The sequence below is a fragment of the Microtus pennsylvanicus genome, chromosome 4 (genome assembly GCF_037038515.1).
Source record: "Microtus pennsylvanicus isolate mMicPen1 chromosome 4, mMicPen1.hap1, whole genome shotgun sequence".
NCBI lineage: Eukaryota > Metazoa > Chordata > Mammalia > Rodentia > Cricetidae > Microtus > Microtus pennsylvanicus.
Genome location: NC_134582.1, coordinates 8,945,947 through 8,971,872, shown reverse-complemented (window position 1 = coordinate 8,971,872; position 25,926 = coordinate 8,945,947). Strand labels below are relative to the sequence as shown.

At 41.9% G+C, this 25,926-nt stretch overlaps 1 protein-coding gene across 1 annotated transcript in view; it reads right to left on the bottom strand.

Moving 5' to 3' along the window:
- Positions 1 to 15,686: 15,686 nt before the first annotated feature.
- The window catches only part of Setbp1 (SET binding protein 1), a 336,450-nt gene continuing 326,210 nt past the window's right edge, over positions 15,687 to 25,926 (bottom strand). Inside the window, exon 6 of the mRNA XM_075968205.1 lies at positions 15,687 to 20,969. Coding sequence (XP_075824320.1) covers positions 20,359 to 20,969 — 611 coding nt within the window. The 3' untranslated portion in view covers positions 15,687 to 20,358. The remainder of the gene's footprint in view (positions 20,970 to 25,926) is intronic.

The following is a 25,926-nucleotide window of genomic DNA, read 5'->3' as shown; positions in this document are numbered from 1 at the left end:
GGCTAGAATTCTGTCCTCATCATCCATGCAAAATGTTAGGGTCAGTGGCATGTGCCGGTACTTGTTTGGCAAGAGTAAGGGACAGGCAGGAAGAACCCCAGGGCTAGGTGGCCAGCCAGACTAGCCGAACAGGTGAGCTCCAGATTTAATGAGTGACTCTGCCTCAAAATTACAATACAATACAATAAAAACAAAATAAAATAAAAGCTGGAGGGCCAGTGTGATGGTGCGGCAGGTAACTCTGCCACCAAGCCTCGGAGACCTGAGTTTGGTTTTGGTGTGTTTATTTGATACAGGGTCTCACTGTGTAGCCCTGACTGACCTGGAACGCAATAAGAAGACCAGGATAGCCACAAATTGATGGAGATATACCTGCCTCTGCCTCCCAAGAGTCAAGACTGATGCTGGGGAAGCATGGTGGGATGAGAGAACGGACTCCCCCTGTTTTCTCTGACCTCCACACACACGTTCCATGACACCCCCCACGCGTGCACTGGGGGAAGAATGGTGGGATGAGAGAACAGACTCTCCCTGTTTTCTCTGACCTCCACACACATGTTCCATGACACACCCCACGCGTGCACTCTTACACACACACACATGCATAAGAGAAATAAATACAATTTTAAAATTAGACAAGTCAGTTGAAGAGTAATTGAAAAGGTTGCTGATGTTCACCTCTGGCCTCCACATACATGTACACACAGGAATGTGTGTGCTGGGACACACATGATTAATTATAATTATTTTAATATATTATATATTATTATGATATAATATATAATAATAGATTATATTATATTTCACAGATCAACAGCCACTGTGGAGTAATCTTTGGTGAAGACTACTGCTCATTCTCAAACAGGCATGTGTCCTGAGGCGGGGTCAGGAGTCTGGCCAGAATGGTGCTGTCACTAAGTGCGAATTCAGTTAAGTCACTGAGAGTCACTAAGTTGTGGCAGATCAATGGTAGTGCAGACGGCAGGACGGTTAGATGAAGCTTGGCAAGAGCGGTCCTAGGAGCCACTGGATGTGGGCGGAGTAGTATTAGGTGTATTTACCTTGCAGAAGAGGCCAGTTAAGGTAACTATACACTATCTTGGAGGAATAATGGGCTTTGGATAGAGGCAGCTGTGCCACACTGTTTGAAGCCACCTTCTCTGTGTAGCGGAAATCTAGCGTCCACCTGATTCTCTTTGCAGGAGCTCCCGATAGGTTATTGGTCTGTCATCCTCTGTGGATTCATTTTAAGGGTGGGCCCACGGGATTTGTCTCATTGCTGTGATGAAAATGTCTGCCAGGAGCAACTTAAGTGTGTTGTGCGGGTGGGGTTGATCTTGAGTTAGTCTTTCAGTCTGATGCTCAAGAAGGGAACAGATTGCAAGCAACCTACTACAGGAGGTGAGAGTATGTCATGGAGGCTGTTCTCATCAAAGCCGACAAGACTGCAGAATATGTGCTAGAAGCCAAGGTCTACCCTTGGTGTCGTCCTAGTGGCTAGTGTCCACTTCCCACAGGTTCCATACCTGCAGAGTGAGCACCAGCAGCCACTGCATAAGAAGCCTGGTGGTTTCTACCCATAGATCACTGCTCTCTCAGCCTTGGTCCGAGAAGCTTATTTACTTTTTATTTATTTGCAGTGGAGAGCAGTCAAGGCAGAGACTCATTACTGACTGAAGTGCTGAGACTGTTACTGCTGAGTGTTTGCCTCCAAACTGGATATCTGTATCAACGTCCCCCTCCCCAGGGCATAGGAAGGTCACAGAAGAAAAAGAAAGGAAAAAAACAGTAAAACTGGAGGATGGGGAGGGGGTGCTATAACCTGCAACCTTCTGGATAGGATATGGTTGTTTTGTTCACGTATTCATAGCATCTATGGTTGCCTGCACAAGAGCTGCACACGACCAAGCCAGTCAAAATTCCAGCATGGACAGTGGAGTGGAAGGTTTTCTTTGGGCATTAGACACTGGTCAGTTGAGCACACTCCAGTGGATAATTTCATACCTGTGTGCGTATGGGAAGCTACTGGACACAGTGGACTATAGAGAAGAATAAGAGCTCATGAAGGTAGGAGGAGATGTGCTGGGGAACCTGAGAGATAATGAGAGGGACTTACATCGGCTGTGATCAGGGTACACTGTCTACATGTACACAGTCCTTTCTTCTTTGCCCCAGTTTCCCCTGCCAACAGTCATTCTGTGCTATCCCCTGGTCTCCACCAGAAAAATTGATAACACACACTTTGTTTCATGGAGACGCATCACTGCAGAGTGTTGCACAACTTACAGCTTCCTGAACATTCCAGAAAGTAAGCCCTAATGGAAGTCCAAAGTCCATGAAACCTGCCGGGCTGGCCCGGTTACCTGTGTTAGGGACAGTCAGCCCACAGTGGGGTTGAATGTTTAGAAACTCAGTGTTCCCTTCTGAAGGGGTGTCAAAGCCTCCCTTTCCTGGGAGGGGGCCAGCAACCTAAGTAGAGCACTTGGAAAAGGCCCATGGAGTTTATGAGCCTGCAGAAATCGGTGCACTTGCTTGTATAGCAAGAGGAAGACAGAATGTTCTGTGACCACATCAGGTTCTTATGTGCAAGGCCGGCTGAAAATTGTTTCTCAGCCCTGGAATTGAAGGCAGATGGAGGCATGTAGCTTTGCCTCCCTCACATTCTCTTTAGTACAGGTCCTATCCAGTGAACCAAGGAGAAAGAACACGAAGCAAATGGACCCCACCCCAGACCCAGTCTTATAAAGTCTGAGCTGATGGTTTCTAGTTGAAGGAGGCCGCTTATTGGTTTCCTGGCTGCCCAGACACCCATAATAATCACACAGAAATAGTATTAATTAAATCACTACTTGGCCTATTAGCTCTAACTTCTTACCAGCTAAATTTTACATCTAATTTAACCCATTTCTATTAATCTGTGTATCATCACGTGGCAGTGGCTTACTGGGTAAAGTTCTGGCATCTGTCTCCGGCAGGGGCTACATGGCTTCTCTCCCTGACTCTGCCTTCTTTCTCCTAGCATTCAGTTTAGTTTTCCCTGCCTAGCTCTGTTCCCCTATAGCTCTGCTATAGGCCCAAAGCAGTTCATTTATTAACCAATGATATTCACAGCATACAGAGGGGGAATCCCACATCAGTTTCTCCTTCTTTCCAGGCTGCTACCTAATATCCCAAATGCCCATCCATTGGAAGCAACCAACAAAGTACATATTGGCCATGGCCCACAGGGTGACTGTGGCACTGATAAGAAGTTTAAAAAAATGTCCAGTGGAAGCTCTTCCATGGAGATGCTAATTGTGGGTGCCCGCAGCCATTCAAAAGTGCTCAGAAAGATGGCAACTGGCTTGTCAGAAGCCAAGTGAGGTGACCTGGCCCCAGTGCCTGCATATGTATTCCAAGAGAACAGAGGACTGACCGCTTTATCCTGGCAGAGCACAAGACTGGGCAGGAGTTGCAGGAGTCTTTTACTGCACTGGAAACTTAAGTACATGGAAACATGGAGGGGCTGTGTGAACAGTCAGAATTAACACAACTTATGCCAGGAACTAGCATTCCAAAGGACTGAGGAGGCTGAAGGATGAGCTGAAGGTGACTGAGTTCAATATTGACTTAAAAAAAGAGCAAAGTAAAGATGAGTGTTACTGTTTCTTCTCAGGAGCCAAGTAGAATGTTGCCAGGCAAGCTTCACCCTGAACTAGATCGTAGTAACACAATCCATGTTTCGATTTTCTAGGGACTTGAGTGTAGTATGTGGTCAGAATTTCTGTAAAAGTCCAGAGAATAAATCTTTGAGACTTTTCCAGCTGTCTGATTTCTGTTATGATGATTCAACTCTGTGGTATCCCAAATATAGCCCCACATGACCCGCAAATGAATGAGTGGGCTGTGTTCTATCGCATTTTTACTGATAGACGCTCCATTTGAGTTGCATATGACATTCACGTGACATGAAATGCTCTTGTTTTGACTTCTCTAACAACCATTTGAAAAGTTAAAGCTGCACACAACATGGGGATAGCCACACAAACAAAAAGGACAGACACAATTCGGCTCATGAGCCATAGTTAGTGGACTCCTGATCTAGGGAAAGTAAAATTATACTTATGGTGAAGAGAGAAGAAAGAAGAATGCCTCAATTTATCTGCAATTCAAGCCACAGGTGTGTGCTGTGAGCACTTGTTCTTCCACCTTGGGCTGCTTCTTGTGGATGTAGAGGAGCCCTTAGAAAGTGGGGCCTGCCCGGTGAAAATATGACACAAGGCTGGGGCTCTGAAGGGTTCTGGCTGGTCTACTGGATCCAGCTGCTATTTGCTTCCTAGTTTGCTGTGAAACGAGGCACTTCCTCCACTAGGAGCTCCACCATTTTTTCCCACAACTTGATGGACTGAAACCCTCCAGAACAGTGAGCTATAGGAAATCCTTCCTGCCCTAAGATGTTCCGATTGATGTGTTTATCAGCGTCACTCAAGAGTAACTAACATCTCAGAGGGTGAAAGACAGCACAATTTAGTACTTCCTAGCTTAAGCTTATTTGTCCTTTGCATGACACAAGTTATTCGAAAAAGTCATAACCCTCAAATATAAAAGAAGGAGGCCAACTTTTAATATTAAGTCATGCTGTGGGGTCTTTTACAGTCCCTCTGTTTTGTGAATTTTTAAAAGTATCACCCGTGTGATCACTGCATGTATTTTCCTTGAGGAATGGCACTCGCCCTATGGCTAGTGTATTTGTACTGCCTCATAAAGCCATGTTTTTGAGAAGGCCAAGGAATTTGCTGCTGCATGGAATGAACATAATTGAAATAGTGTATGTGCAAATACTTTGTTTTCTAAGTAGGAAAGGTAACACATAATCCAGCCCATAAACCATAAGCCAATTTCTCTGAAGTTTTGAATACTACCTTACTGTTTTTAAAATATGTCATAAATGTTAAGTAATGTGTCATTTTTCTTTAATGTTATCATTGCCCCTACTTTTATTTATCTTCTATTCCCCATTGATATTCTATGACACTGTGCCATCAGCCAGTCTGACTGTTTCTCTACACCACAATCATACCATGTGCATAATAATTATATTATACTCATTTATATTATTTTTCCTTTCATTTATGCCATGAGCCAGGTGATAGTGCTCCTCAGCAAAAGTTTTTAAATTTGGTGAGACAGAAGACTCAAAAGTAGATTTACTCACAACTAAGTAGCAAGAGTGAACAGTAGCCTGGAATCCTGGGTAAGGCAGATTTTCAAAGTGCAGGAGAACTTCCGGCAGGAGACTGTGTCTTATCTACACATGCTCTCCGCTGTACAGCAGTCAGGAGATACCACCGACACTCTGTCCCGGGGGTTCACTGTGCACATGGCTTGGATTACTGATCCCAAGTGCTTTACAACGTCCTGTTCTAAGGAGGGTTTAGGACCCAGCTTGGGTAGGTTTAGATGCTTCCTCCATGTCTTAGGATGTTGCATTCTTAGTATGTTCTAGAACTTTATGAGAACTGATGCAGGATAATAAGGGAAAGCTAGGTCAGCTAAGGTCACCTGAAGATGTTTTCCTGCTTTCTCAGGCAATCTATGCTGGGAGATATTCTTTTTCTCTCTTAACAACTGAAATATTGGTGGCCTGGCCCAACATTCATTTGTCTTTGTGTGTCATATTACAGGTTAAAGTTGGAAACAACCTTGGCATGTGAACAGGGCTAGGCTGTAGGCTCCTTAAACCCATATGCCATGTATAACAAAATCCTGAGACTATTATCTGTAGTTAAATTCATAGTCATTTAAAATTGACACTAAGGATAATAGAGACAGTGGGAGAAAATATTCAGAGTTTGGTGAAGTAACAGAGGCAGGAAGTCTTAGAGATACCTTTATGTTACAGGGAAATAGTAGAATATGGGATGTCCTAAATTTTGAAACACCATCCTTATCCTTACTCTTTTATGTCTCTAAAAGTTGAGAAATAATTTAAAATATAGTGAAGATCAACTTCTAAATCTTTAAACAGCCATTAAATGAAAAGAGAAAAACAAAGAATTGTAAAAATAAATATATAAAACAAACCAGGCCTGTGAGATTGTGCACACTCATACGTACACATAAAGCAAAGGGAGAAATGAATGAATGGATAATGTAAAAAATTTAAATATACCCCAAATTCTAACCTACTATTTCAAAATGAGCCAAGAGATATTAAGAAAATACTAAAAATGAGAGATGATAATACAAATTAGAAGCAGTGAAACAGATGAGCTGGCAGAACACAGAAAAATTAAAAATGAATGAAAATCCTAAATCACAAATGCAGATGAACCCCAAGGAAATGTGGGAATGATAGCAAATGCCTGTAATTCCGGCCCCTAGAAGATTGACAAAGGAAGATTAGTGATGTGGGATTCCCCTCTGTACACCATTGGTTAACAAAGAAGCTGCTTTTGGCCAATGGTTTAACAGAATATAGCCAGGCTGGAAAAGATATATATATATATATATATATATATATATATATATATATATATAGAGAGAGAGAGAGAGAGAGAGAGAGAGAGAGAGAGAGAGTAGGCAGAGTCAGTGAGAAGTCATGTAGCCACCACAGGAGACAGACACTGGACAGAACTTTACCCAGTAAGCCACAGCCATGTGGCAATACACAGATTAATAGAAATGGGTTAGTTTAAGATGTAAGAGCTAGCTAATAATAAGCTTAAGCTGTTATCAAACAGAATTACAATTAATACAGATTTCTGTGTGATTATTTCAGGAGTTTGAGCAGCCAGGAATGAATGGACAGCCTCCACCAAGAGATTACCATTTCAATGCCAGCTCTCGATAACATAGTGAATTTGAGACTGGGTTGGGCCATGGAGCAAGATCTTGTATCAAAAAAAAAAAAATAAGAAAGGAAAGAAGGAAGAAAGGAAGGAATAAAAGGCAAAAGGAAGGAAGGAAAAAAAACAATACCCTCCAAACAAATCAATCAAACAAACAATATCAATAACAGAGAATTCAAGAAAGAATACAAATAAATACCTGAAGGAAACAGAGCAATGGAGCTTATTGTATATTATAAAAGAAAATTTATAAAATAAGAAATTTATTTAAATAAGAAATTACAAAATGATAAAGACAACTCCCATAAGCGTAACTGAAATTGGAGCTTTAAGAGGACACTCTCTGAAGATGGAGGAATCTTCCCAAAGGAAAATTAATGAAAGAAAACCGGGGAGGGGGGGAGACTATAATATGATAGAGGGAAATGTTTCTCTAAAATTCTTTAAGTTACACATTATGAAGTACATTTAACAAACCAAATACATTTTAATAAAAGTAATATATTTTAAAGAGAAAAAGAAAAAAATATCTTTGTGTATCTAAAAAAGAAAATGACACAAGCAAAAAAAACATTAAATTATAATTAAATTTTCTAAAACATATTTTTCGCCAGATGAGAATGGAGGAACTGTCTTAAAATATTCAGGGAACACACTTGTGAGCCAAGGACTTTATGTGCATCCGGTTACTTCAAGTATGACGGATGCAAATTCCCACTAACTTGAAGGAACTAGGAAACTTTATTGCCACGAGCCCTTTCTTAGGGCATCTAGTTGGATGAGATACAGAAAAATAACATAAACACTAGCTACCTGTTACCTTTACACTGGATGTTATATGTGTGTTCAAGGCGACCAAGTTCATGGGTGCTCCATGTTCCCAAAGTGAAAGTACAGAATAATTATAAACATGGAAGTCGGACGACTACACATGCTATGTTTTCACTAATCATGTTGATGGTTAGCCAGCGTTCTCCAACAGAACAGAACTGATAGGGTGAGTACATACAAAGCAAATTTATTAGACTGGCTTGCAGAATGTGTTCCCAGTAGTCCAACAACGGTTGTCATGGTGCAAAGCCTGAGAATTCAGTAGTTGGGCTTAATGTCTCTGTGGTCTCAGCCTGGTGCCAGGGTTCAGTAGAATTCCTGGAGATCTGCTGGTTTCCAGTGTACACTGGAATTTTGAAGGAACTGGATTCAATACCAGTACAACAGGATAGACAAATTTGTCACTGAGAATAAGGACAAGCAGGCAAAGAGCCAAGTTTCCTTTTATGAGAGCTGCCATCAGAAGGTGTGGCAGAATGAGGCAGGTCATCCTTCTTCAAATAATCAGATTAAGAAAATCCTCACAACAACGACCACCAACGTGTGTTTTAGTTGATTCTAGATGTAGTCACGTTGGGAACCAATGTTGGTCATCACAATTCTACCCCTTGTCCACTTGACACACAACCGCATCTCTTTGTGTCAAGCATAATTTTCAAATGAAAAAAATAGCAAAGGCATAATTCTGCCTAATAAGCTCTAGCTATCCCACCTAGAATCTCAAATGGATTATATGTTTTAGAATCTGTGGCTAAGCCCCTTGAGGAATGCTTCTTCTTTTAAATATGATAAGAAGATTTACAATACTTAACTACCAGTGTTATCTCAACTGATGTTACATAATAAAAATAAACAGAGGAAAGAAAATGCAAATACATCTCTCTATATATGAATATGTTCTTAACAAAATAGGGCAGAAACACTAACGTCTCTTGCAGATCTTATTTCTGCAGTTGATCACATGGCCTGAGCTGGTAATTATAACTACCTTCCTTTATTACCCATAGTGTATTGTCTTCAGACTTTTCAAGTACCTCAGCAAATCTTGGTTCTTTTTCTGGAGGAGTGACTCATATCTTGATCCTTGAAGGGGTTGTGCCCTTTGCCACCCTGCCTGAATTGGGTCGTTGTAGTTTCCCACTGACTTTAATCCCAGGGCATGGTAACACAAAAAGATGCCCTAAAGGATCTCCTGCACTTCAGACATAAAAACCTTCATTGTGGAGAAGCGATCCATTTCTCCTCTGGTAGTCTGCATTTATCACCCTTTCTTATGCTGTTTGTTATTATTTCTTAGCCTGTTGGCTTAAGTACATCAAAAACCCAAAGTAGCCGGAGGAGGCAATCTAAAGCAGTCTTTCCGCAGAATGGATCATCATTTCCACTGGTTGCACTGGGTTACATTAAGTTACATGTAACGTCTATACGGTTGCACTAGGTTACATTAGGTTACATGTAACGTCTATACGGTTGCACTAGGTCACATTAGGTTACATGTAACACCTTTACACTGGTGCTAAAAAGGAACAGTGTCATATGATTTTTCTGCTCCAAATCTAGAAATACAGGGTAGTTTATATGCATGGAAGAAGGAAGAAAGAAAATACTGTTTTCAATGACTATGCTGAAACTATTCTGTTTGTATCTCTGAACTCTTGTAAACACAATTTGGAGTAGATAAACCAGAAAGATAATTGAATCTCTCTAAGAATTCTTTAGGAGCTAGAGATGCAACTCTTACAAGTTTCCAACTAAAATTAAGAAATAGACGCAATTTTGAATTAGTATCATCAAAATGAAAATATATTCATCTACATCTGCATATAACAAGTTTATATTAATGTGTATTAAAATTTATTTCATATCATATGTATATCTATATATGGTTATCAACTACCTATATCTATATTGATATTCTGTCTATCTGTCTGTCTGTCTGACTGACTGTATAATTTGCTTTCTGTTTTAATAAACACCATGACCAAATGAACACAACTTGGCTGAAGAAAAAGCTTATTTGGTTAAAATGTCTACAATATAGCCCATCATTCTACCAGAACCTTGTCAAGAGTACAGTTCAGTAGTTTTGAGTCTATGAGGCCATGAAGCAATGCTGCTCGCCAGCTCACTTCCAGGAACATCATCAGCTAGCTTTCTTATCCAGCGCTGAGCTACAGTGAAATGAGCATTGTTATATCAGCTAAAACCAAGGAACTGCCTCACGGACACACCCACCAGCCAGTCTGGTGTAGGCAGTCCTTCAGTTGAGCATCTCTCTCCCAGGTAACTCTTGGTTGTGTCAAGGTGACAATAATTGGTACACTGTCTACCTATTACAGTCTGAATAGTGTACGACAAGAAGTTAGCTATCAGAATGACTAAAAGGGAAAGTGCTGAAGGTTCAGAGAGACTGGAGCACTCATCCATTGTTGGTGGGAATCTAAAATGGTTTGACTACACGGGGAAACAGTGTGATAGCTCTCTCAAAACTGAACATAATTTACAACACACCAGTAGCAGTCTGGGGCAATTTTTTTTTCAGAAATGAAATTTTATTTTGACATAGAAATGTACATATAACTATTTATAGAAACTTCATCTGTAATGGTTTAAAACTGGACACTACTCACATTTCCTTCATTGGAGAGTGACTGATCAAATCCTTTCATATTCAAGCATGGATACTACTCAGTAGTAGATTGAGGATGAAAGGAAAGCATTTAAAAGGCAAATGCTTTGTGACTCTTCTTATATTAAATGCCTGGAGTGGCCAGACTCACAGAGACAGTAAGGGTAACCATAGTTGCCAGGTACATAGGGGATGGCTTAGTTTTTCAAAGTGAGAATAGGGTGGGGGATTTGACGCACAGCACTATGAGTATATCCCACACTTCCGAATGATCCTCTTGAAATGGTTCAGACAGAACATTAATGCTCTGTGTATTTTGTCATACAGTGGTTGTCTTCTGGTGTTTGACCTTTGTTCTCTGCTTGTTGTTAAGTACAATTGTATGGTATAGATATGCCAAGACCCGATCGTTAAAATTTGTTAAATGGCATTATTAGAAGAAGCAGAGAATTTCATTCTGAAGTTACAATAGTATTATACCAAAGTTAATTTCTTTGTATGTTATGGTTGTGTACAATTTTAACACTGCCGGAAGCTGGGGGAAGATGTTACATAAAAATCTGTGCTGGTTTTGTAATTTTTATAAGTATGAAACAATTTCAAAATCAAACGAGTCAAAATGGAAAAAAAATCTTGTATGCATAAGAACTCCAAATAATTTATGTAGATACTTGAAGAGGTGGAGCATAATTTCACACTTTTTAAACGTGGGCTCTGAGTAAAGACTTCCTTGCAAAGAACACACTATAGGAAGAGTGGGGGAAGAAGAAATTTGTTGTTGAGAAACTAGACAGATGCTAACTCAAGAAGGCAAGCAAGGTAACATCATGTTGGTAGGAGCAACCAGAATCCGTTTTACATCTGCTGCTTTCCTCTCTAAAATGTATGATCCATCTACTTATAGGAACAAGAAAACAACAACACAATAAAACAGATAAATCTCAGAAAAGGGCTGTTCTACAAAATACCTGACTAGCGCTCTTCAAAACTGAGAAGGACACCAAAAAGAAGCAAAGTCTGAAAGGGTGTCATAGCTAACAGAAGCTAAAGAACGTGAAAATTAGCTCCATTATCCCATCCTGAGTAGACCCCTGGGAAAGGAAGAGATATTAGCTAAAAACTGAGTACATCAAAATGAAGTGTGGACCTTAATGAAAATGTAATGATATTATTTTATTAATCGTAACAAAGGTAACAATTAACTTCTACATACTGTATTGTACCATTGTATTCTCACACTATTGTAAGATGCTAATAATAAAGCAAACTGGGCTCAGGATTCATAGAAACTCCACAATTTTCATAGCTTTTTGTAAATCTAAAGTGGTTCTAAAAATAGACTTTTAAAAGGAAGGAGTATGCATTACAGGACTCCATTTGTAAAATGTTCCTGAAGTGGCAAAAGTTTGGAAAAGGTGCATTACCTTCGTGGTTACTGGGGGCGTGGACGGTGTGGAGAGGTGGGTCGTTAGCATGGTGACATATTTGTGGGGATGGTATAGCTGAATATGTTGACTAAAGCCACACATGTAACAGAATTCCACAATTCCTTATATAAAGCCCCCCTTTCTGTTTCTCTCTCTAACACACAGACATATACAACATACACGTCTGTCACACTCACAAAGAGAGTGGCATGTGACTAAGTTCTGTGTCTTCCAGCCTGTGAGGTTTATGCTATAGGTGCCATGCAGATGCTGTGCTGTGGGGCACTGACATGGCAGAGAACAACGGAGCTGGGCCCATAGAGAAGATCCCAGAACATCCCTTGGCAACCTCCTGTGGCTCTATAATTGTCTCATAACAAAAGTTCCATCCTCTTTGGAGAACTGAAGACTTCTCGGGACATCAGATGTCAACCAGTCGAGTGAATTTGATCATTATTAAAGAACCTCACTATGGTCTGCTTCTGGTTCTGCTGTTTTTGTTGTTGTTGTTGTTCCATCTTTCTCGGCAAAGTGCTATATCAGTTGTTTAATTTGAGAATAGATTCAAAATATTACTGAGTAAAATACGTGTGTTTGTGTGTATGTGAATGTGTGTGTATGTGTTTGTGTGTGTATATGAGCGTGTATGTATGTATGTGTGCGTGCGTGTGCATATATTGGTGGATTAAAACTGGCCTTTTCAGGAGCAAGCAGTCTGCCAGGTCTGAGAGGGCAAAGAAGGTGGAAGAATTTGGTACAGAAGTTGACTGACCTACATTTTCCAGGACCTACATGAGACCTCTCTTTCTGTCTTATGTCATCTCATCTGGTCTCTGCCACTGTCTCTGTCTCCCTTATTCCACCCCCCCCCTTTTTTTGTTTTTTTCTTTTTCTGTTAGTTATGTGAGGATGGGAAAAAGGATGTCCCCTTGAAGCAGACATCCCTCCAAGACATACAGCTAGGTGAGGGGAATCCAGGCTGGGTTTTACCTCCATTTTCTTTTCAACCAGGTTCCCTTGTATAGGGAGCAACCTGTAACTTGGCATGACAACCACTGAGCGATAATTATACACCATTGTATAGGGAATTAATGAGGCCAGTGAGTGAGCAAGTGGTACAAGAAGAGATGATTGTGTGTGTGGTCACATGACTTCTGGGAGGAGCTGAAGTTTGAATAAAGCCGTAAAGGTAATTAGAATTCAGAGAGGCAGATAATGGGCAGAATAATCATTATCTAGGTGGGGAACCTTGAATAGATTTCAGTGACCCAGGTGTGGTGGCATTTACCTTTAATCTTAGCACTATGGAGGCTGAGATGGGAGGAGCTCAACAAATAGGAAACCTCAATGGGCTGTTTTTCTTATTCATCCTTATGGATGTGTTTCGTGGCAATGTGCTGTCAAAGGAAGAAAGGGAGACAGGGAGGGAGGGTGGGCATGTGGGCTTGAATATATGACTTCATATTTTCCCCACGACATCTTCCTATCTCTCAGTTGTATTAGAACAGGATCTGCTGCTGAGCTAACAATTCAGAATGTCACTGGCTTCATGAAATAGGGAAGCATGAAGTTGAAAGATCAAGGCAGGGCTTTATTGAGGAAGTTCAAAGGTGAGGAGACACTCAGCCTTAAGGGACATGACTGGCTTCTCTGTTTTACTCCCATTTTATAAAGCAGGCAGGTGATAGCTTCAGGACATTTTACTCCCAGGGACAGAATTCCTTAGTAACCAAGCAAAAATATTTCCCAGGTCTCTGGACTCTTACCCCAACGCAGTGTCTACTGAAAAGAAGCTAATTACATTTTAAAATATCAAGCTTAATAGAAGAATGTGTGTGGTTTCTGTTTGAAGACTGTAACATTTCTCATTTGGTGGATCCCAGCTTTACCATATGTGAATGTGAATAACACTTTGGAACTAGTATTTTCTCTAATTTCATCTTAGAAATTAAAAGCTTTCATGACAAGAAAGTATATTGCCACAGCGTTATAAGAACTAAAAATCTGACAAAAAAAGAACTAAAAATCTGGATATTGACATTTCCAACAAAAATCCATGTTGGCATTAAAGATGTGCAGCCTCGTGTGGGATCCCTTCCATTTCACACCCATCTCACCCGCTGGCTAACCCATCTGACCTAAAAAGAGCCTATTAGGGCCAGGGACCATCCTTCGCCTCTGCAAACCACACTGTCCCGCTCCCTGTCTCACGCTAAGTAGGTTTTTAAGGTGGTAACTGATTTCTAACACGCTGACGCTTAGCACCCTAATATAGGGTGGTTCATCATGCTCATCCTTTCAGAGGATGGATCTGACTTTAAAGACAGAGGACAAAAGAGATGAGAGATATGTTCTTCATTTGGATGTGAAGGCGCCCACCTAAATCCCAGCCCTTCCATGGAAGGAGAACTGTGGAGAGTCAGAAGCCAGGTGAGGCTGCACAGAGATCTGGATGAAAATTGACAAAACAAAACAACCCAGAAACATCACACCAACAAAACCCCATCCCCAACTACGTTCTTTCTGGCCTTGGAGTTAAAAATCCCCAGAGACTGGGAAATGCAGAGGCTCGAGGCCTTCATTAGCCTAACTTCTGAAGGCTGGAAAGACGATTTCTTGGTGTTGGAACTCAGATTGTCTGGCCAGTAGAATGGGATGGTGACATAGCTACGAAAATTAACAAAGAAATGACTTAGGGAAAAGTTGGAAAGCATTGATTCTACTTATCTATTTCTGGACTGAGATTCACGCCAACCACAGGGACAGACGTGTGGCGCTCTGCTGAGAACCACCGAGCACACTGTTGCTTGAATGAAAACCCTGGAGTTGAGGCAGAGTGGGACCTTTACTTCTGTTTGAGAAGCTGATGGGGAGGCATTAGGGAGACTCTCAGATGTCATTACTGATTTTGGAAATATCAACCTGTGCACCAGAATTAGAAAGGTTGTGGTTTTAATATTTCTTGGTTTAATACAAGGCAGTCTACAGAGAAGAGGAAGAGCTCTCCCAGAGAAGTTGGGAGTTCTCCCAGTCCCCAGCCCTCCAGGATCAGTGTTCCATCCACCCCGAGGGTTGGCTTCTGGAAGTTTCCCCTCAACACACCTGACCACTATTACTTTCTGCAGGTGCTCTATATACAACATAAGTTGATTGAAGTCACGAGAGTCACACAGACTTCGAGGGCATGGGGACCTGCTCATATCCTTGCTTGTCTGTCTTGGCAGCTTTGGGACTTTCAGTCTTAGAAGATGAGAGAAAGAAGGCAAAAAGAAGCCCATTATGCCTGTATGTTTATAAACAAGAAAGAATTTACAGCCTACAATCTGAAACAGGTTTCCAAACACAAAATAAAAATTGGGAACAGGAAAGCTGGGAAGAAAAAAACATCTGTGTTCACATTTTCTTTGAGACGTTCTCCTCCTTATACCCTTTGTCATATTGCTGAGGAGGGCTACTCTATGGGTCAAGGGGAAGCCATGTACCTTCTTTCAGCAGAAAGGAACACAGTGTAGGCAACCGTAGGCAAACAGTAACTGGCATTTGTTACAAGGCCCTTCCCTTCTGTCACTGAAGTAATACTAAAGTCCAGAGAGGGACTTTTTCCTCAGGAATATAAAGCCATGGAAACTTTGGGGTGAGAATTTCACTCCCACCAGTATGTTCTTCTAAATCTTTAGGCTACGCTAGGTCTCCAACATGCTGAGATTGGCTGCCACAGGAAGTCTGCATTGATGTGAATGAACCTCCGCAGGATATCCAGGTAGGGAAGAATTTTCTGAACACAAACTCTGTAAATCAGACTCAAATTTTGTTCACAGTGCCTTTTCCATAGACAGATATTGGGTTAAAATTTTGTCAATGACTGTGTATCCACTTGGTGTGAGAAGAGACCCTCAAGGGCTATTAAACTGCTTAGTGATGGGAACCAGATGGAAAATAAGACAAAAGAATTCACAACTCATCTTAGACTGAATTGAATGTCTTTAATTTCACACAATGAATAACATATGAATAGGACCAACTTTTTTTTTTAATAGTTAAGTGCTCTGCACTGTGCTAACCTGATCTGGTAGCGAAGACACCGAGCGAGCTTTCTTTTAGAAAAAAATGTTTAAAACCCAACATCTAAGACCATGGGAGAGCATGACAGTAAAGCATGCCAGATGTCGCTACGCCTCAAATGACAGCAAGTCCATGTTCATTTAAATGTACAAAAATGCTTTATGAATAAAAACTGTTACAAAAGAACGTTTCAAACAATGTACAATTTTCTTGCCTCTATATTCAATAAAATACAAATACATTTTTGTTCTAAAATATGTTTACATACAATCAAAGTAGGACATGCAAATTACACTTTAAAAAAGGCTTTTAAAAACCACTTATGAATACAAACTAAAAATTAGCCAGAAGGACTTGTAAGACAATCTTGTGCCCATTTTTTGAAATATATATGTACATATTTAACACATCATGTGCATTTATTATTATTTAAGAAATAGATTTTTTTTTAAAAAAAAAAAGGAAGAAAAAGAAAGACACCAATCCAGGGCAGAACTACCCTTCCAAGTTGACCAGTAGGCAGCTCTTCAATTTCCCCCTCTTTAGTGTTTATTATACCTGGGCAAGTGGGAGACAGATATCCAGGAAGTTTCTTCCTTGGTTGATATGTGCTTCTGTGACTGTTCCCCAGTGACTGAGTCCGATAGGGAAGGCAGGCTCCTCAGTGGGGTGAACTCTTTTAGAAACACGAGGCAGAGGGAGCCTTGCTTTGTGGAAAGAAACGTGAAGAAACAGCAAGAAGATGCTACGGTATGTTACAGTTTGAGTTTCTAGGCACTGTGATGACATTATCTGTAAGCGCTGGCATTTGGACCATTGTGATAAGATAGGGTAGTGTTGAGGAAAATGTCTATATTTATGTACTTTTACATAATGAGCAGGACAGAAAATCCTGCGACATAACACTTAAATGGCTTTTGAGGCATTTCGGCTCCTGCCACTCCCTGTCTATGCTACAGTTGGCATTTAAAGGCTTTGGAAATATCTGTATAGACTTGAGACAGTTCCCAGGTCAACCTGCCTAGTGATAGGAAAAAGTACACTCCACAAGCTCACTATCTGATTATTGTTGAATAACAAGCCAGGAGTAAGATTTTCTACTTAAGTCCTAATACCAAACCCTTTATGATCAGCTTATAATATACCACCTTATACTATAATTCTGCCAACACTTGCTTATCGTATTTATAGATACAGCAATGTGCAGAACACAAATTTTGACTGCCATTGAACATGGCCTCCCACTGCAGACAGCAGCCAAGTTAAAACACTACTCTACTGCCAGCCCTTGGTCACCTCCGCTAGGCTGCCAGTGGCTGTTCAGTCCTGGTCCTGTGGCGTCACAAAGCAACCCTCCATGATTTCCCTTCCTCTGACCCTTCTTCCTAGACCGGTAGCCACAGCGGGGCTATTTGAGGAAGGTGACCTTCTGTTCCTCTCATTTGAGATGAGGGGTCGAAAAGCAGATGGCTTTCTAGTCCCTTGGAAAGGCAGATTGAAGACCCATCAGCGCCAAGGAGCGTTTGCGCATGCGTTTCACCTTCTCATCTCTAATTGGTATCCTTGTAGTGTAAGTGGGGTTCTACTTACTTGCTGAAGGGGTATTCTAAAACGAAGAGAAATTAAAAGCCAGGGATCGTTACAAAATATTTTGTGGGTCTGTAAATGGAGTCTTGAGGATCCCAAATGACACCTCTTAAAGTAGAAATGCATCCCCAGAAGGCAGTGTTGTGTGGTTAAGAACCTCCATAATTGAAATCAAGAGCTGGGTTCTCTTCTTGGCTCTAAAACCAACTAGATGTGGGAATTCAATTGGTTTCATGGAGGGACCTGGCCAGCAAAGGAGAGGGTAAGGGGTAGTTAGGGAATACAGAAGGAGCTGTAGCAATGCGTTGAGTTAGGTTCATGGAAAATGAAAAGAAAAAAGTAAGCAGCAGCGAGGGAATCACGGGGCGTGGGGATCCACTGTGTGGATGAATGGGCTCACTTCCGCGGCCAGCTGCTCTTTAGGATAGCTCTTTCCGGTCCCCTAGTTTTCCAAACAGTTTTCCGAGTTGACGAGCAGGGATTTGCATTGGACTTACATTTCACTCCGGGGTCAGCAGTACACCCCAATTCATGTGTGAAGTTGCAGGTCCACTATAGTCTCCTGGAATTTTTTTTATTGGTTTTGAGATTCTAACCCAAACTTTTTTTGAGCTAATCACTGATAGTAGGTTAATACCATGAAATGCTGGGCGTTCTCTGAGTGAGCTCTTTGTCCTCTGGGAGGAGGGTTAGACTGCTTATAGGCTTAGTTGGGGTACTGTATACTACAACAAGAATGAATGGAGAAAAACAAATGGTTTTCAAAGTCCAACAGGAAGAGAACCCTCTTTATGGCTTAATTGGAACGGGAATGGCTGCTCTTTCGTAGCAATGATTGGGGGAAAGGGGCCGATCTCTGCCTTCCTCCCCGTGACTCTGGAGCTGCTCAGACATGGCTCGGGAGTGACAGATTGAAAATGGCTGTTTAGATTTTGCTGTTCAAATTATGTGAAATGCCATAGGTCAACCCAGGTCATAAACGGAATATATAGGATAAAAGCTAGAAATAAGCACAGTCCTTTACACATACGTATTGCTAGGATTAAATGAGAGTGACCGCGCAGGCGGCAAATGACATGAAGTCCATTTCGATAGGACAGAATAGGATGGCTCTGTGATTCCAAGCAACTGTTGGTGCTGCCACACAGCAGTGATATTTACAAGCATATTAACTTGAGATTTTCAAATTTTCTTCAGTCCTCAGTACTACCCACTTATTCACGTATGTTACCCCCCCAAAATCCATCTCTCTCTGAGAGGAGAAACCATGTCCTGAAGTGATATTGCGTTTCTTAACTGATCCCAACTTAAATTGGAGGTAAACCAGATATCCTAATTCTCCTTAGAAAGTGAAAATCACTGTGTTTCCTTTAGTGCAAGCTACCTTGCCAGGTATTTGATGTCTTGAGGAAGTTAAGGGGAGGAGTAAGGGATGAGATTGAAAAGACTTATCTGAAATGTCCACATCGGCCTTTTAAAAACACCTGCGGCAGGGGGATTCATTCTGAGCCTTCACATGTTTTCCTCGGGCTTTGGAAATGGGTGATAGACGGAATATCTGTCCACACTAAACCAGCGGCTAGAGAACAACGTGGATGAGAAATGTACAGTTGAAATTGACCATTTAAAAGACGATTTGTCACACACAGTTTGCATCCATGCAGACTGATAGGTTTATAATTACATTATGTACAGCAACGCTTTAGTGTATTAAGGCAACCACAGTTTGGATACTTTGTCCAAGGTGGCTTGATACAATTGGAGTGGTGACACCCTTTCAATACTTTAATTTTTATTTTATTTAGATAAGAACACTTACTCCCCTTTAGTTTTAAGAAATAATTATTAAGAGATAATGAACCTCTACTGTCTGTCTGTCTGTCTTTTTTTCCCCCAACAACCTATGCCAGCTCTTTGCATGAGAATAATCAGGTACGAAGGCATTGTTAGACGGTTTTCTATCTGGTGCGTGTGAGATTTTGATATTTGGTGGCTGATCAGTTATTCCACTTGCTGTGGGGTATTAAAACCATTTTATCCTTCTATGTGTCACTGGTATGTTTTAAGTATAAAAATAACCTGGCTGACGCTTGGGTCAACATCTCCCTTGGCTGCTCCGAGTCACTTATTAAAAAGCTTGTATCTATACTGAGTTATGTTTCACAATGATTGGGATTCAAAGCCGTTCCCTTGAGGCAGAAAGCCAGGACAGCCACGGGGAAAGTTCACATTGCGTAGATGTGTACCACGAAATAGAAGGCAGCTAGTTAACGGGAGTACATGAAAATACAACGCAAAGGAAAAGCAGGAACAGACAATGCAAAATCAGTGTACGAGACAGGAACACGAGCAGATCTAAGGTCGCCTATCAGTCCAATTCCACCTTCTGATCACAAGAGTCCATTTGAGCAATTGTGTTGTTAACGGAAAGATGCATCTTTCAGGTCACTTGTAGATAATGTTGGTGCCCCAAAGCCTAGCCGAGTTTGCAAACCAAAAGAAATAAAAGCCAATTACGTGGAAGTGGCTTACAAGCCAGCTGGTAAACTTGCAGCTTAGCTCCCCCTTGGAATGTTTGCTAGTGGAGGACATTCCCCATTTGATTTTTTTTGTTTTCTGACCAGCAAATTAAATCGGAATCAAGGGTGCACCTGGGATGAGGTGGGGGTCAGGGGTCAGGGGTCAGGTGGCCATCAGAAAGTACCAGCTTTATGCTCCTGCTCCTCCTTCTTCTGCAGCCTGCTAGTATCCAGCCAAGGCCGAGTGGCTCTGGGTTGGGAAATGTTGTGTAGCACAGAATGCTGCTTTTGGGGGGGCTGTCCCCTTGCTTTGCTACCCCAAGAACTCCCATGGCTCCACCCTGTCCTCTGCCCATCCTGCTTGCCCACTGAAGAGAGGGGCGGGGTGTCCCTGTGGCAGGGCATTGGCCCCACCCTGGCTGCTGACCTCCCCTGCATCAGTTCCTGCCTGGATCCCGCAGCCCAGGCCTGCCCTAGGGAAGGACATCACTCTCGCTGGCTCGAGATTTCCTTGACCTTTTGGCCTTTACCTCCTCTTCCTGGGGAAGGGGCTGTGGAGGGGGCTGCGTGGGCTGTGCTGGGGGCTGCGGTCTGTGTTTCCTCTTCCCGCCTCTCACGGTCTTGGGCAGCGGTGGCGGTGGTGGGGGTGGAGGTGGTGGCGGCGGCAGCGGTGGTGGCGGTGGAGGGGGCAGCGGCGGCGCCTCCCGTGCCATGTGGATGACAGCCTCGATGGTGGCCATCACGGCGTCCTGGCTCGCAGCCGGCTCCAGCGCAAGGGGGCTCAGGCTAGGCTTCTGGCCTCTCTTGCTGGGTAGGTCGATGCACTTTTCCAGCACGGGCATTTGGTCTCTGGAGTCCTCATCGAACTGGGTGGGCTGCTTCCGAGGCCGACCTCGCCTCTTCTTGACGAAGTTGTTGCCAGTCTTTGATTGTCTCTGCAGCCGCTTGGCCTTTAGGATCTTGTTCACATGGTCCAGATTCTTCTTGGTGGACAAAAGCTTGGTGTAGTGACACATCTTCCGCACTTCACACTGGATGGCTTCAATCTCCCGCCTCTTGAATCGCTTCTTCAGCGAGGAGCTGGCTGCAGGAGACAAGAGGGGAGAGGTTGAGCTCATGCGGTCCATATATTGTTTCTCTATTTAAATAGAAAATAATAAAAGCATTGGCTGAACAAGTCATGTGTGAAGCATTACTTACACTATTATTATTATTATTAATGATTTCTTCTGTCCTCACAGCTATGTAAAATATTATGGTTGGTATTTTTATTTCACTTTGTGTTTCTTAAGACCAAGTCTTGTTATGTAGGGCAGACTGTCCTCGAACTTTGGATCCTTTTGCCTCAGCCATCCTGAATCCTGGGAAATGAGGCTTTTACTGCCATCTTTGACTCCCTGCTCCCTGCTCTGTTTGAAAGATAAGAAATCCGAGGCTCATATCTCCCTGGGTTCTTAGAAAGCACAATGTAAGCTTTATATTCCATTTCTTCTTCTTTTTTTAAATTGAGCCCTTTGACATTAGACCAAATTCGGTTAAGCATTAATTGATAATTTACCTTTGTCTGACCTTGAACGATTACACGTGGCACACCCACATCGTTCAATGAGATCGTACAAAGGTACCAGGGCTCTTAGGAGCAGCTTGACAGGATTTAGAAAGCTGTGAGTGCAGGATTTTGTCCTAACTTCTTCCCGGTGTGTGTGTGTGTGTGTGTGTGTGTGTGTGTGTGTGTGTGTGTGCCTGAATACTACAGTTGGGATGGTGTGGTCTCTTAATATTTTCTTGCCAGTATTCTGGAGCTGTCAAGTTGCCTGATGATGCCCAATTAAGCGAGCTCTTCCTAGCCCTCACCCTCTGGGGACCTCAAGGGCAATATCCGCCAGGTGTTTCTCAATGGTTTACACTCCCCCGCTGAACGGTTGTTTGCGAAGGGCCCTTTTCATGTACTGCTGGCCAGATGCGCCTCTATTTTACGAGCCTCAGTTCTCAGGAAGTCCTGTACGGTGGCACTAAATGGCCTTCAGAACTGCTTCGTTTTGAAGTTCAGACACCATAAAGTGTCAATGGCTTCAAGACAGAGGCAGCCTTTTGCCCCTGGATCATTCTCCTGTTATTGTCTGTGAGCAGACACGTACGTATGTAATACCTGTGTGCTGGCATACACGCATCTGCACCTACGTGTGTTTGCACGCAAACGCAGGCACACTGTTCGTCGTTGTGCTGGCCGCTAGTCAGTTGCAGACTTAAGTCTCCCCTCACTGAATTCTTTGCTGCCGTGACTTGCCTTGTGTGCCCAACCCCCAAAAAAGCCCACGTAAAAGGGAACATATTTCATATTACTGTGTTGTTTTCTTATGCGTTCCCATGACTGTTTTTTTTTTTCATGTATTGGTTGAGAGAATCTTAAGGGAGGGAGAGAGGACAAAAGTATACCTAGCCCTTGGTCGCCTCTCTCTATCCTTGGGCAGTCCCACTTCATTCTTCCCCTGCTGCCCTGCTTCTCGATCATGCTGGGGCCCATCACAGACTTCCAGGAGGGTTTTATTTGAAGTTATTTATGCGACTAGCTCCATGGAGCGGCAAGCGCTGAGTTCCATAGGCCAGGTCAAACTGCCGCCGCTTTGGGCCAAAGGTCAGCCAGACTGACTGAGCAATGAATAACTACTGAGCGATCTTTAAAATAAGTTATAAAGATCAAAATAGAACAAAGCCAGAGTGAGCTTCTGACTAGAAAAATAAAACTTCTGTAGTTAGTCTTGTAAAAAGAAAAGGTGCCTCAATTATCGGTCCCCACGTGGCTTTGTGTCGCTCACAGGACCTCGCATGGTGTCTCTTGAATGGACAGGATTGCGAGTTGCTTCCTCGGTGGCAAATGCGACTACTCCTTGCTGTCTCCTGGTCACACCCTTTGAACGCGGTCAGCATTGCAAATACAGTAACACGGGAGGTTGTTATCAGGCCTCGTCAGAGACAAGCAACTTGCTTTGTTCATAGAGAGTCTGAGCAAACCAGCATAGTTAGAAATATGCCCCTCCAGGCATCATTTAAAATATAGAATCCATGTGCAGCTTCCCTCTTTTTAGTTTATAGCTTCTATCAAGGAACTACCTGTTCAAGAATCCACAATATGAAGGTATTAATTTTACAGACCTAGTAATACAGCAAGATATTAATAAATCTAAGGTGATTTTATTTGCTGTACTATCTCAAGGTAAAACTTGACAGAAACGCTTTCATGAAGTAGAGGGTTCAAAACACACAGGCTCAGGGCTCTAGTGTTTGCATGTCAGGATCAACTCCTTCACTGATTTGAAATAAGAGGCAAAAAGACTTAGAAGAGGCTTCATCAAAGCTCAGTGAATGCTATGGGAGAATGAAGAAAACAGAAACACTAAGTAAAAGCTAATGAATCGATGATAATATATTAAAATAGAGCCACATATTTACATATGTATATGAACAAGATGAATATTAGGTAAGCAGTATGATTAAGTTTTAAAAAATCGAACAAAAAGTCAAATCACAAAAGATTTTTAAAGAAAGAAACCATTTATATAAATGTAAAGATACACATCTTTGAATTTTTATTCCATCTTCAGGATTCAGCTAAAAAGCTTACAGTGGCTACTGTGAATGAAAGTCTCGGCGAAGACAGTTTTCAATATTTATTTTCCTCCAAAGTTACTTCATAAAAGGTTATGAAGCTTCAAAAGTAGGGCTTCCCAGCAGAAGTCGTTGAAGGTTAAAAGTGCCCTGATCTGGACCCGGTGTGCTGGCACACACCTGTAATCCAAGAACTGACATGGGCGGGATGATCAGGAAGTCAGGGGCATGCGTGGCTACCTGCTGAGGTTGACACTAGCTGGAATATGTAGGAAGGAGAAGGCGGACACAGAGAAGGAGGCAGAGGAGACCAACAACCAAAGGAAAATAGTTTACACTTCCCCATGCCAGCTGCTAGTGAGATACAGCAACTTGCGCTCAAAGGCAGCAACAATGACGAAGAAACCGAATACTTCGTTCAATGTTAGTAGCTATGATGGGCCTAATGGCTACTTCCTTGGCAGCAGGGCTATCAGCGGAACAGCAGTGAAATGCCAAAGGTAAAAGGCATTTGGGGATTCAGTCAAGAATAGAAAGATGGTTGTGAATCCTAAATAACTTGGTGTTCCCCCCCCCAATTTATTTGGATGAGTGGAAAACTAACTATAACAATAGAAGAGATAAAATAATCTTATTTGAATATCAATCTAATAAAACTGCTAAAAGAGACCCTGAAAGAAATTTTAAATTAAACCCTGCCTGAGCATTCATTTCTTGGTATAACTGTTGTTAATTTTCTTAGGTGTAATCATTGTGTTATGATCAATTTCTTATTATTCAGTGCCTTGTCTTTTAGAAATGGATTAAAATACTTGTGAGTGAGGAAATATGAAACTATCAGAAACTGGCTTCACAATAGGAGGAGGGGAAGTAGGGAGAAGCATCGCAGGAACATGACTGATCAAGAGCTAAGATCATTGAAGGAGAGTATTGGTACACAAGGTTTAATAATCCGGTATATGCTTGATGGTTTTCAAAATGCTGGCTTCAAGTTAAAAAGGATAAGAGGCAAAAGTGCTCCTCTCGGAATATTAAGACAGGGACAAGCTATAGCTCCCATCCTCCGAAGGGTTCTATTCACATAGCATTGGAAAGAAAGAGAGAGTCCCCGTTTCTCTGGCAAGTCACAGTGCTTCCTGGATTAATGGCATGGAACAATGGTTTCTCAGGTTTATAGTGCACCAATCCCATAATCATGCCGTGATCCCACCTCCACTCAATGCTGGGTATTATAACACTATCCCTCTCTTTTGGACACTATGACACTCGGGGTTCCTACATGTGCAGAGCACCTGAAGCTTATTCTGTGCTTGTGTTTCTTATCCAAGCTTTCAGTTAAGAATCAATGTTCCTGCAGACAACAAAGTGAAGCCAGGCTGATGTCACCGTTGCTCAGGGACGCTGGGAATGAAGGCGAACGACTCACCATGGGGCTTTCAGATGTTATCCTGGGACTGGGAACTGAATGGTCTTGAAGTTTCTTTCTGGATTTAAAGATTGCCATAATTCTTTCCTACATTTATTATCAATTGCCTTCCCCAAACGTGGGATGGATTTCTGAATTCTATTTCTCCTCTAATAAATTTGAAATCTCAGATTGGGAGAAGAGTACTTTAGACTTGGCAAGGTTTGGTATTCACAAATCTTTCTTCTTATTGCTTATGATTTCACTGTCTCTCTAAATGTTTACAGATTTTTCTCTTTTCAAATGGTTTCATTATTGGACAGTAATTTCTGGGATCTTGCTGCAAAGATTGATTCCATATTTGCCCTCCTTCCTGCCGTTGTCCAGTATCTTGCCTGCTATTGGCTAGGCTTAAAGAATAATTATGACTGTCCCAGGCAAAATACAAAATGCACTTCTTTATAATTCTGTAAGAGAAATCATTTTCTAGGTTCCCAGAATTGCCATGTAAATGGTAAGCTGGTTTTGGCCGACACTTAGAATATCTCTTCTCTCCTATTTTTTGGAGGACTGGATTTTCGCAGTTATTGATTTTCTCGCATCTTTTAGGATGTGGAAGAATGGGCTTATCAGTGATTCTTGTTCCCAAACTGACAGATGTAGTGTCAGTACCATGAGCTGCATCAGAGACTACCTACCAGGCTTAGTTATATATTAAGTCTCTCAACAAATTGGTTCTGATGTTGGTAAACCGTACTTTGTCCATCTGTATGAGATAGTCTAGTTATATAAGACAGATTTGGGTGGGTTGGTTAGAAGGTAGATTTATTTCTGGACTTCTTAAGAGAATGGCTCTAAAAGTAAGGTGTCGTCAATTTGAGGGAAGACTTTCAGGATAGAGACAGTTGGAACTCCATCTGCCTCAACTAGTAAAGAGAGTTTTGGTGTGAATTGATTTCTAGGTTGATGCATGGTAGAAGGTTCTTTGCAAAGACCACATCTTCCCTTTGTACTTTTCGAGGTTCTAACA